General features: G+C 34.2%; 1 protein-coding gene across 1 annotated transcript in view; it reads left to right on the forward strand.

Annotated features, from left to right (window-relative positions):
- Nucleotides 1-14,083, forward strand: part of CNTN5 (contactin 5) — a 433,859-nt gene that overhangs the window by 129,723 nt on the left and 290,053 nt on the right. The window contains exon 5 of the mRNA XM_039221110.1: nucleotides 9,829-10,010. Coding sequence (XP_039077041.1) covers nucleotides 9,829-10,010 — 182 coding nt within the window. The remainder of the gene's footprint in view (nucleotides 1-9,828; nucleotides 10,011-14,083) is intronic.

Consider the following 14,083-nt stretch of genomic DNA (forward strand, 5'->3'; position numbering starts at 1 on the left):
AAAAAAAAAAAAAAAAGAAAAGAAAAGAAAAGAAAAGAAAACGTCAATGATTTTTCAGTACCACTAGGAAAAGTCAAAACCCTTTAAAAAAAATTTAAAGCATTTCATACTCTTCCTTGCCTAGCTCTCTGGTCTTGTCATAAGCTACCTCCAACCAAGCACCAGTTTATTAAATACTTCATTTTCTCTCTTACTCCTAATGAGGAATCACATGCTATTAACTCTTCCTTGAAGATTATTGTCTCTGCTTGGATAACTCCTACTCATTCTTCAACTGTGAGCTTAATATACTTGCTTAAGGAAATGTTTGCTGCCTCCCACCATATTTGATTGGCTGTTCCTATCTCTGTACCTCTTCTAAATCATGTCTTTAAGTCATTACTTATTTGCATGAAAGTTCCGTATCTATCATGTTCACCATTATAACCTTAAAATCTATTGCAAATCCTAGCACACAGTAGGTATAGTCATATATAATTGTTTAATAGATGAATGAATATGCCATAATTCCAGAAATTTCCTTCAGCCATTTGCAAGCCTAATCATTTACCTTGGCAAATAACCTGGCATGTGATTCTCTGAGTCCTTGTATGGATGGATTCAAGAGTCTCCTCTGATTTGAAGGGTAAGAGGCGCCTCACAGAACTGCATTTAGAAAGGAAATCATCCAATTGTCTATATTTGGGAACACAGGTTAACCTCAGAATTCACCTTTTTCACTGTAACATTATATTTAATGAAAGGAAAATTAGTAAATTTTATAAAATAAAAATAAAAACATAAAGGCCATAGCAGCCCATGATCTCAAGGAGACTACTGAGATTTTTACCTGAATTTTGTCCTTTATCTATGATCATCAAAAATGATGGGACAACATTTCTGTCCTATGACTAAATTCCTAAGCAGTTAATACATTGGTCAAGAATCAGAAAGCAGAGGGGCACGCGGGTGGCTCAGTCGGTTAAGTGTCTGACTTGGGCTCAGATCATGATCTTACAGTTCATGAGTTCAAGCCCGGTATTGGGCTCCTTGCTGACAACTCAGAGCCTGGAGCCTGGAGCCTGCTGATGATTCCGTGTCTCCTTCTTGTTTCCTGCCCCTTCCCCACTTGTTCTCTCTCTCTCTCAAAATAAATAAACATTAAATAAAAAACAAAGATTCAGAAAGCAGAGAGATCAAGAGCTTATACTTAAGTTACATGCAGTTAATTCTTCTCAAAAAATGCCAATTAGTGTGATTATTTGGTGGCTAAGATAGGCGTCTCTTGCTTTAAAGGTGAGACTCTCTCAAGAAAGATCCAGGCATCATACTTCTGGAAAGTTTCCAAACTTTCACAAGGAAAACTTTGCCTTCAAACATATTACATATTATGTAGCTTGCAGTGATCACCAACATTAGTAGTTGATTTTGTTTTGTTTTTTTTTTTACCTTTTTTTTTGTATATGGGATCATAAAAGAAAAAAATACCTTTGGCTCAATAGCTTTCTTTTATGATGGCTTTTTATGTGCTTTCTTAGAGAAAAGTTATAAAACTTAGTTCTTTCAGCTTCTCTCAAAGATATACAATGCTTCCTTTTTTGTGCAAGTCACAAAGGAGCCATAACTGTATATATTTTCACATCAGATGTAAAATTCATGTCTCACTTGTGACTTATGCAAGGAAAATAGGAAGCTCCATTAGACAGACCTACAATTTGTCTATAAATGGTGATTTGCAGTTGGGGAGTACTTTCCTTTGAAATCATTAAATCTTTACAGCTAAGTATTCCTTCTGCCTTGACAGATTCTACACATTACCTTATGTATAAAAATGATCTTTAAAAAATACCTTTAATGATGGCAACAATGGCCAAAGTTCATCTAACACTTTCCTAACTTTCTAGAACTACATTTGGAGGCATTTTTATCCTGTCACTTCAATAGTACATAACAAAGAGCTTGTGTCAGAATTTCAATGTGGCTTCACATCATCTTTTACTGTTATTAACAGATACTTTTGAGCCAAATGAATAATGCTATCCTCTGTATAGCATTAGTTAGAAAAAATCTCCTTTATCTTCTTTAAGTTGCATTGCTTATTCTACATGGAAATCAAATGTGGAGTTGAACAGATATAATTTCAACAGACTGAAATAGGGAAAAATGTAACTACTCTTGCTTACCATCATAGCTGACTTTTCTACTCATCCTTTCAGTACAGCTAAAATCAAGCCTCTTTTTAAGCAACAATCCTATATTTATTTTATTATTGAAAAGAAATTTACTTTGAACAATAATATTAAATTAAAATCTTATTCTGCTCATAATTTTTATGTTCCACATGCTGACAAAAACTGAATTAATTTTTCCTGATTACAAATAAGTTATTTGAAAGCAGTAAATAATTTTTGATTCCCCCTAAGTTGTCATGGACAAGGTAAATGATCATGGAGTATCCAAAATTCCTTTAAAAAGTAAGCATGGTCACTAGGCTCAGGATAAGTATTTCATCCGATAATAGCATGTTTTCCATTGCATACAGAAATCTTTCCAAATAAGCTCCATCAATACTTTTCAAAATATTCACATTCCAAAGCTTCTAACAACTTAAAGGCAAACATTTTAGGATACTAATCTTGAGACTATAAGAAAGAAAAATGGAAGTAAGTGGCATTAAAACTTTCATAATTTGAAGATTGTTTTTGAAGGGAAAATGTGTACTTTCAATAAGATTTCCAGGGCTTTCTTGTGCATATCATGCAATGTAGCATACAAAACTATATGAAGTTCCACTAATTTGCCTGCCATGCTCTCTGACAGTTTTCTATATTCATGTACATGGATTTTACTGCCAAGAATATGCTTTTTGCTGCCTGGATAAATTTTCCTCATCGTTGATGGTGCACCTCATGTGTCATCTCTTTGGGCTGCATTCCCTGAGTGATATTTGATACATTATTCTTTCCTTATTCTATTGGCCAGAACTCAATCACATGCTCCTGACTGAGGGATGATAGGAGATAAGGTCTAATTACATGTTCAGGAAGAAAGGGAAATGTGTTTTCTTTTTTTTTTTTTTTAACACTTAGCCAGTTTATTCTTCTGAAGAACATTTGGATTCTTCCCACACATTGAATACAATTCCCCAAAGGAGATAAACCAAAGGAGATAATTCCCCAAAGGAGATAAACCAAATCCTTTCTGGTCTCTGCATCCACTCAAGTCCAAGATTTCTAGATCTCTATCAGATCCAGATATGGATTATCCTGATTCTGTAACTATGTACTTAAAAGAGAAATTGTGTGTCCTCACATAATGCTGACACAATAATTGGTTATCCAGAGAAAACACATTCCTTCATTTTTTAAACTTTATTTTGAGAAACACAGAGACAGTCTGAGTTGGGGAAGGGCAGAGAGAGAGAGAAAAGGTGAATCCCAAGCAGGCTCCACACTGTCAGCATGGAGCCTGATGCAGGGTTCAAACCAACAAAGCCATGAGATCATGTCCTGAGCTGAAACCAAGATTTGATGCTTAACCACCTGAGCCACCCAGGTGCCTCAGAAAACATATTCCATTCAGAAAAGAATATGAGAAAATCAAATTAGTCACTGGTCCATCACAAACATAAAATTCTGTAAAATCACTTGTGTTAAAGCCCCTCTCCTTTATGTGAGTGTGTGGTGGGGCAGGGGGAGGTAGTGTGAGAAGGTTCTTAATCAGAGAATGATATCACTCTTTGGAAGACATTGCCTTGTTTGCCCTGGAGGGTATCTTGGCTCTACTCTCTAATATTTTCCTTATTTTACTTCATGGCCATAATGGAAATGTATGTTAAGGAGAATTCCTTCCTTGTGGGCTCAAATTTTGTAATTTAAATTCCTGTTGGTCTGCATTTGGAAACCTAAAATTTGTTTTAAGACTCAATTATGCAAAGCTTGATTGTTGCTTTAAATTTAGACTTCTGATTTCTTTGGCAAGGAGTTATCTCATTATCTAACTGGATTCTGACTTGTTTGCTTCCACACAATTCCATGTACTAGTAACTCCGTTTAAAGTTATTGCCTGGAAATAATTAAGTCCCCATGACTTTTTTTCCCCTTAACATAATGGCAGCTACCTTGAAATCATCAGGTTTGGTTAGGGAAGACCAAAACTCTTAACTTTGCCATGGAATTGATTTTTAATGGCCCCTTGTTACCCTATGTCTTTTTATTCTTATTTCCTACTCTCTAGGATCTATAAAAAATGAAATTTTCTAGTTGTATCAATTATGTATTCCCATAGCAATGCTACATAACAAAAACCAAAAAAAAAAAAAAATAGTAGCTTAAAGCAATAACCATTTATTATTTATTGGTTGTGTAGCTCTGCAGATTTGGCTCAGACAGGACTAATATCAGCTGAACTAGCTTATAAACATGTGAGCTATACGGTCCATTGGAAGCTGGCTGGCCTGGAATGTCCTTTGCCTAGACAATGAGGCTTACTCCATGTGCTCTTTCATTCTCCTGAAGGCTAATTTATTTATTTTTTTTTTAATTCTTTAATGTTTTATTTATTTCTAGGAGAGAGAGAGAGAGAGAGACAGCGTGAGCAGGGGAGGGTCAGAGAGAGAGGGAGTCACAGACTGAAGCAGGCTCCAGGCTCTGAGCTGGCAGTCAGCACAGAGCCCGAAGCGGGGCTAGAACCCACAAACAGCGAGATCATGACCTAAGCGAAAGTTGGACGCTTAACCGACTAAGCCACCCAGGCGCCCCTCCTGAAGGCTAATTTAAATGGTTCTCATGGCAAATGTAGGGATCCAAGAGAAAGAGCAAAAGCACACAAATCTTTGTAAAGTTACATTTTAATAACAAAAGCAAGTCATAAGGCAGCCCAAATTCAAAGTATTGGTTAACAGACTCCATCTTTTTTTCCCTCAAACTCCAATTATTTTTTAAGCTTATTTATTTATTTTGGGAGAGAGAGAAAGATACACACACACACACACACACACACACACACACACACACACACACAGAAAGAGAGAAAGAATGTGCTCAACTGGAGGAGGAGGAGAGAGACAGAGGAAGAGAAAAGAATGCCATGCAAGCTCCACGTTGTAAGCTCAGAGCCCCATGTATGGCTCAATCCCTGTGAGATCATGACTTAAACTGAAATCAAGCAAAGCTACATGGCAAAAGATGTGGATATAAGAGTGATTAAGAATTGAGGACATTTTTGCAATTAATCTACTTAATTGACTAGGGTCCCACATTTTGCAGTTTTTCTATTCTCATTAATTCTGCTGACAATCCATCCTGTACTGTCCTGATCTCATCTCTTTTATCTAATACTTTGATGAATAAAGCTAGTAACAACCCACACACACTTTTAATATTCTATTTTCCAATTCCTTGACTAGGCTGTATAAGCATATGGATGGCCTTTCCAAGTTATCAAAGGTAAAAGTTTTACCAGATATTTTGCCACTACATGACAGGATCTTTATTTTCTCATTCCCCAGTACCAGATCCTTATTTCTTTCATCCTGATTGTTCCAAAGATATTACGTCTTGCTATGACAGTTATACATTTTTATATGCCAATTTCTATATTAGTAAAATAAAGCTAGTAGGTATAACAAATAAACCTTCAAATATTAGGGCCTTAGCAAGGATAAATATTTATATGTCATTCACATAGTACCAAAGAGAATTTTTGATTGGCACTGGTGAAGTAGTAGTTTGACACTTTCCTCCACACGGTCATTTAAAGACCTAGTCTCTGCTATTTCAACCATTGACTTCAAAATTGCTCTGGGATTGATATCCACCTAGTCAACAGAGAAAGACTGAATAGAGACTTGTTGGAGAACAATTCCACTACATTTCATGGTCAGAAATCAGCATCATGGTCATACTTATTGAATAGAAAAAAAGCAAACATGTGCTCAGGAGAAAAAAAAGGAATGGATTTGGGGAAGGGCTGAGCTTCCCACTCTTTGACATATGCTACATTTGTTTGGAAAATTATAGTATTTTTAATAGTCTACTAATTTTACCATGCATTTATAAAGTCTAGAGTTAATATCATAACCATCTTTCCCAAAGTAAAAGAACTTTAAAACATATTAACTCTATCCATGCCTTCTTTTAAATTATATGGGTTTTTTTTGATCATTACAAAATTTCACAGATTTATTTTGACATAAGTTAACTTTCTTTAAACATTTGGAAGACACTAAAATAATACTTGAATTACACAATTGAACAAAAAATATCTAAAAGCTAACTTTTAAACTTTTATTATAAATAAAATAGACCTTTTTGTAGACATGCGACTTTCACAATAATTCATCCTATATTTAGCTACAAAGATTGATTCAACAAATTCTAAACAGCATAAACTATACAAATAACTCTCTCTACATATGAAAACATATGGTATGTGGCTATGTCTGATAACGGAGGAAAAAATAGCCTTATATGCTTTTATTATTAACCATAAATCATAACTATATTGATCATTGAGCTCAAAAAGTTAGAAGTACAATATAAATGTGCTGACCAAGAAAGAGGAATAAATAAATAAAAGAATGGAAGCTCCTGAATTAAAAGAAAAAAAGGTAAAACCTCAAAATTCCTATTTTAAAACACAATAAAATAGACAACCTGACAAAACTAATCATTTAAAAATCATTATATCTAATATTTATTGATTACTCACTATTTGCAATGTATTTTGCTAAGTAATTTACAAGAACATAGCTCACTTAATGCTCAAAATCATACAAAAAACATTATTTTTCATAAACATTTATTAAATACTAATAATGTGCCTAGCACTCTATGAGACACTGTGAACATATTGATGAACATGAAAAATAATGCCACTGCCTCAAATATTTGCATTTTGAAGGAGCAAACAAATATTTCCATTTTACTGATGGAGACATTAGATTCATTAACTTAGATAACTTACCTAAGATCACATGGCATCTTTGTGTTCAAACTGTATTTTAACTTATATTATATACCCTGAATTCCATGCTCCTAAAAACCATACAAAGCTAAAAAAGTTCAGGGCAGAGTAAAATAGCATATACTACTAAAATTATAAAAGAAATACAAACATCCTTGTCATATTATTACAAATAATTTTTTGCTCCCTTGCTCTGTGCTAAGCTGTTTAAATAATTCTCACAAAAGGGGCGCCTGGGTGGCTTAGTCGGTTGAGCGTCCAACTTTCGCTTCGAACCATGATCTCGCGGTTCGTGGGTTCAGGCCCCGCGTCAGGCTCTGTGCTGACTGCCAGCTCAGAGCCTGGAGCCTGTTTCAGTCTGTGACTCCCTCTCTCTCTGACCCTCCCTTGTTCACGCTGTCTCTCTCTCTCTCCTAGAAATAAATAAAACATTTTTAAAAAATGAATAAACATAAAAAAAATTTTTTTTTAAATAATTCTCACAAGGACTCTCTGAAATAGACTGTATTATTTCCACCATATTTTACATTTGAGGCAACTGAAGGAATCAGATGTTAAATAACTTATAGTTGCTATCCCCAGGAAGTCTAGCTATGAATCCCGCATTTAGCTACTACTACAATGTGCAACCTCCCATTATTGAAGAATTTTTAGTAATTGTCAACCTCTACTCCAAAAATTTCAATGCTATATTTCTAAAGAACAAATCAAAAAGGTGTTCAAAATACATAACATTGTTTATAATAGTTAACATTGCTACCTCTACTATAAGAACAATTAGTGTAAAAAATCTAATATTTAACAATTACAATCCTTGGTAGAATGCTATAAGAGAAGTGAGTTATAGGAGATACACAAAGCACTTTGTTATTTAAATTTTTTTAATGTTTTATTTATTTCTGAGAGAGAAAGAGAGACAGCGTGAGCAGGGGAGGGTCAGAGAGTGAGACACAGAATCTGAAGCAGGTTCCAGGCTTTGAGCTAGCTGTCAGCACAGAGCCCAACATGAGGCTCGAGCCCATGAACCTTGAGATCATGACCTGATTCGAAGTCGGACGCTTAACCAGCTGAGCCACCCAGGCGCCCCAGTACTTTGTTATTTAAAAGAAAAAAAAATCCCTGCAGACTTTGGAAAAACTTTACTGAAGAAGAGGCATTTAAGATGGGCCTCAAAGGATTAGTAGGATTTTAACGGATATAATTGGAAACACACAGAGATGTGTTTCTAGGTCAGGAGATATGGAAGGAAATAGCGAGAAATCAAACTGAAAAAGTAGACTGGGCCCAAACCATAAAGTGCATTAAATATGGATAGTAATAAATAAATCAGTGGAACAGAACTGAGAAGCCTGAAACAAATTCAAGAATGTGAGAACCAATTATATGACAAAGATAAGATACCAAATATTGTAGGGAAAGGAGTTTTACTGTAATGATGCTGCAATAATTCCTTGCTTCACACCAAACACATGAATATAGTCCAGGTGGATTAAAGATCAAACTGTTTGAAAAAAAATGAAAAACAAACACAAAATACTACCAGAAACAATGCAGAAAATATGAACATAAACTTAGGGGTACAGATAATTTTTTAAACAAGCAAAAATTTAGAAGTTGTGAAGGAAACTATACATATGTTTGTTTCTTCCAAAACTGTATATAAAAGTATATTGTAGAAGCCACTATAAATGAACAATACACTGAGGGAGAAATTTTTTGAGAAACAGAATCTTAGTGACTCTATACACAAAGAACTCTAAGAAATAATTTTAAAAATACAAATAGGCAAATAGAGAAATGAAAGAAAAAATAGAAAAGTAACATAAGCAAACAATTCACAGAAAAGTAGATGCAAGTAGCCAATAAAGGTATTTTTAAAACATTCAATCTTCTGAGTTCAGAGAAATATTAAAGTGCCAATAAAACATCATTTTTTACCTTTAAATACTGACAAAAATTAAACAGATTAATCCCATAAAATAGTTGCAAAGATAAGCGGAAACAACCTCATATATTACTGATAGATATGGAAACTGCTACTATATTATTGAAAAAGAGTCTTGCAGTACTTATTAAAATGAAAAATGTGGGTGCCCTTTGATCCATCAATTCCACTTTTGTGAATGTCTGCTGCAGAAAATAAAAGCTATAGTATATGATATATGTGCAAGGTTGTTTATAGCACTATTTTTCTTAGTGGCAAAAATAAGAGAAAGGAGAAAAACAGGGACTACACTCAATGTCTAAATATAGGGGATGGTTGATTAAATTCTGATATGTTTATATAATGGAATAATATACAGCTATCAAATGGAATGAGTCAGGAGTTGATTTTGAATTTAGTTTTTAGTAATTAAATATCAAGTATATAACTTACATTTTTTAACCAAAATAACTCATCATATGTATGTACATTTGCATCATAAAGACAAGGTGGGAAATAACAGGCAAACTGCATTTGTTGTTGCAAAAAGAAGATACTTACAGAGGCTGGGGTAAAAAGAGTTCTTAGTTCATTTAGTTCATGGGTCTTTTGTTCATTGTCTTGGAATAATTATACATTACTTTTGTAATTTCATAAATTACCTTTTTCATTCAAACAATCTTAAAAAGTTTTTTTAAAATAAACTATAATGTTTTAAAATATATAAAATATGGTTCCTGACTTGCTTTCTTGAAATATGAAAGAAAAGGAAACGATCTTCCTTGAATTTAACGACTTACCAGACAAGGGAAAGTGAAGTATATCAACCAGCACATGGTCCTTAATTGTGATTACACTTTATTGTGCTCAGCCTATTAAGTGCTTAAATTACCAGATAATAGAATCTATGTTCCTAATAGTGGAAAGTGTATTAACAGTATTTTTCCTCCTTATTGTAGCCCAGTTCCAACAATCACATGGATGAAGGTTAATGGTTATATTCCTAGTAAGGCACGTCTGCGGAAATCTCAGGCAGTGCTGGAAATACCCAACGTGCAGCTGGATGATGCAGGCCTATATGAGTGCAGAGCTGAAAACTCACGTGGAAAAAACTCCTTTCGTGGACAGTTACAAGTATACAGTAAGTGTTCTCTCCAAAGCACGATGCTCTGGTCAGTTCCAAGGGTCAAATTGAAAATACAAATTAATTTGAACAAAATATTGTTTGTTAGGTAGCACATAAAAACCAAGTAATAATTTATAAGCATACTACTTTTGCATGGTAAAACATTATGTAAAATTATACTATACACAGAAATGCTTTAAATTAAAAATGAATGGGGAAATAGCAGTTTCTTTCTACAACATAGACAGTGGATATACTTAAAACTGAAATGTTTTCCTGGCACCAAAGCCATTTTCTGATAAGTTAAAAATCTTGTAACCTTTATTAATTTATTCCTGCCCCTGGCCTTAATCAGGAATTGCAATCTATTGCCCAGGCACCAAATCCTTCCCAGCTGTCACTTTTTTGAAAATAAAATTTTATTGGAACACAGCCACACCCGTTTGTTTACATGTTGTCTATGTCAGCTTTTGTACTGCTATGGCAGAATGAAATAGTTGAGACAGAATTAAGTAGCTGATTTGCAAAGTCTAAAATATTTGCTACCTGGTCCTTTACAGAAAAACTTTACTGACCCCTCACCTAAATTAATGCATCTGTATGATAAATAGCCTCTACAGCATACAAGCATTTATATTGTCCAAAAATGCCAAAGAGCCAACCAGGTTGTGTATAAGAACTGGGAAAATCTACTTCAAAAACATCTACAATCTCATCTTTTTACTTCTAAGGATCATAAGTTGTATCTACTTTTCATATTTGCTTTAATAATGTACATTAAACATAATGGATAAGTGATAGTATTCTTATTTCCTAGAGGAGGACACTCAAAAAAAAGAGGAACACTATAATCTAGAGCATTGATATAAAAAATTATCCAAATTACCTATTTGGCTGAATCTAACAAACAAATACAACTGTCACTGTATGTCAAAATCAGTTCTCTTAAAAAGCTTGATGTCCTTCAAAGGAACTCTTAAAGAATGGTTTGAAATATTAATATCTGAATTCAACCTGGTTTTTCTTTCTTGATCTATAATAACCTCTTTAGGAATTCAACAGTCCTACCTTATTAACAATACCATACACATTTCATTCATTCATTTATTCAATTAATGTTTAAGAGCCTATTATTGCTCTACATACTAGCAGTAGAACTTTGAAGGACTTCATGGCCCATTGGATTAGATAAAAAACAAACCCCATATTAGAACAGAGCATGTTGTCTGCTGTGATAAAGGCATGTGCAAAGGATTGTGGGAGCAAAGTCTACTGCATTTTACTGGGATGACTCAGAAAAAGCTTTCCAAAGGATATCTCTAAGCCTTTCTTTAAAGACTAAATAGGGGAAAGGATCCTGAAGAAAGACATAGAGGCATTTAGAATTTTGTAAGATTGAAGCACTAGCACTGGTTTGGTTAGTTTTAGGCCATGGGTATTATAGTTGGATGAAACTCACAAAGCAAACTGTTCACAATTTCTCATTTCATCATTAAGTCGACTATGTAGCCATAGGAATAAAAGCCTCTTGCTTCTATACCCCAGTGAACAATAATTACCATTCAAATACGTTATGTCAGATTATACTCAGAAGTGTGAAATTATACTCATTTCTCTCTACATAAAAATCTGATACTGAAAAACAAGTGCTCAGCTAGAACATTGTCACTCAAAACCACACACAAAAAAATGCAGAGAGCCTGTTACTCTTAAGACAATTTAAGAGAAGTTCCAAATCTTTCTGGGTGGTGAAATTGGCCCACACTTAATTTATAATTACATTTACAGCCCAGGACAGAAGCTCCTATATGGCACTACTCTATTTGTACTCCTCTATACTCCAGCTTCAGCAGTAATGATTATTTCCAGGGAATAGAAAGAAAATTGATTTCACTCAATACTACTGATTTATCTTCTGGTAAGAGAGAGCGCTACTGAGAAACAAACTGTGGGTTTTCCTTGTCACGCACAATTAGATGTATACTGCAGTCCAGCCAGGTAAGGACAAACTGCTCAAAGCATGCATAATATTGAATAGAGAATAATTAAGATTATTGACTAGAAAAAGAAACTAGGCCAGCTTGCTACTCTGGTATATACTTCTGACAGTTTGAGAAGGTATCTTGGCAGAATTTGGCCTTTCACTGTAGCCCATATTTAAGGTAGTTTTTCTACCCTGCTCCTGATTTTGCCCGGATAGTTTCAGTTTATGTCCATGGCACTGGGACAATGTCAAAAAGCTCTATTTCTCTTCCAGAGCTGTCTTGGTTAGTACATATTTACCAAATTTGTACTTGTAAATCTGTTGCCTTTGACATGAATGCTTTTCTCCTCACCCATGAAACTCTATAGAATGTAGAAAGAATCTTGGCTAGCATTTCCACCTTACTGGCAATTGATATGGAATACCATGATGCATTAATATTTCACTGTATTGATGGTTTGTATTTGGACTGTTCTCCTTTCCAGAGACTGGATTTCTGCTGGAAGTTCTGTAACCTGAGCTTCAACTATTGGAATAAGTAGAGGCTGACAATTTAACCCGAATAGTCAATATTCACTGAGTACTGAAAACATAGGGTTTTTCCTGTATTCTCACTGTCTTCTTGAAAGTGTAACTATGGGAATGTTTTACGTGTTCAGTTAGTTGTTTAGCTCAATGGATGAGCCAAGGTTCTCAGGCTTTCTAGTCTCTGTTTTCTGTTTTCGGTTTTTGGTCAAATAATTAATAAATGAGTGCTGATGTAGGTGCCAGGCTTTTAAGCACACATAGTATTTATAATTAAGAATTTATAGAGGTCCCTGGGCAGCTCAGTTGGTTAAGCCTCTGACTTTTGATTTCAGCTCAGGTCATAATCTCATGGATGTGAGAATAAGCCCCATGTCAGTCTCTGCACTGACAGTGCAGAGGCTGCTTGGGATTACCTCTCTCCCTCTCTCTCTCTACCCCTCCCCAGTGCTCTCCCCCTACCTCTCAAAATTAAAAAAAAAAAATTTAAAGAATCTGTATTGTAAACATAATGCAACAAATTACAATATAAAGAAGTCTATAGTAGTAAAATTTAAAAAAGGTAAATTTACTGGTGTTATTTAACCAATACATTTGAATAACAATACTCATAAAATGGAATAAAAATGAAATAGAGAAACCAAAATTGAATAAATTGAAAAAATAATAATTGAAACTTAGAAAAACTGCATATTTATTCTATTAAATATGTTTTTTATTTATAACATATGGTAGTTTTATGAGTGAAATAAAGTCTTTGATTATTTCTATTCCTTGTAATTTCTGATAATTAATCAAAGACTTCACGCAAATTTTACTAGTCACACAAATGTTTAGTCTCTATATTTCCAATATAAATTGAACCTTGCTTGTTGAAGTTCCCAATTGAAATAAAAAGAAAGAATGAGAAAACAAAGGGAAGAAAGAAGTAAGGAGAAAAGGAGGAAAGGAGGAAGGTAGGAAGGAAACTCAAACAATTTTAAGCAGTTTTATGTACAAGGAGCTCTCAGCAGAATGTATTTTGTGCAGAGAAAAATGTTATATAAAGATGTGTGATTTATGATATTATGTGCCCCACCAACTAGTAATTTGTCACCCTGAAAAGTAAGCATAATGTCACTATGATCAATTAATAGTTTGCATTGACAGTTTAGAAATATAACAGTATCAAAATAACTGTAACCAAGATGCTTAAAAAAAAATTACATTGCCTTGTCCTAAATATCCAATAAGGAATAGAATTTTATTTTCATTGTAGTATAGTGTTATAAATTTCCTTATTTTTACAAGATCTCTGGAGAATACCCTCACAAATTTTAATCCCTTCCAATGTCTACAATTTGATTATAAAACTTTTCCAAGACAAAGACTTTTTGTTTTGTTATTTTTCCTATCACTAAGTATTCTGTTTCAGCACATAGTGGATAACTTCTATCATAACGCTATGCTGTTATAAGGATTAATGCTTAGAGATAGACACCATTCTTCAAGGTACACTGTTAAGAATAGATGCAAGTCAGGTAACCAACACCGCAACTCCGTAGTGGCATCAGCACACGCGGAGAGCCTGGTCTGCGTG

Source organism: Hyaena hyaena, unplaced genomic scaffold (assembly GCF_003009895.1).
Source record: "Hyaena hyaena isolate Hyena2069 unplaced genomic scaffold, ASM300989v1 scaffold_945, whole genome shotgun sequence".
In the NCBI taxonomy this organism is placed as follows: Eukaryota; Metazoa; Chordata; class Mammalia; order Carnivora; family Hyaenidae; genus Hyaena; species Hyaena hyaena.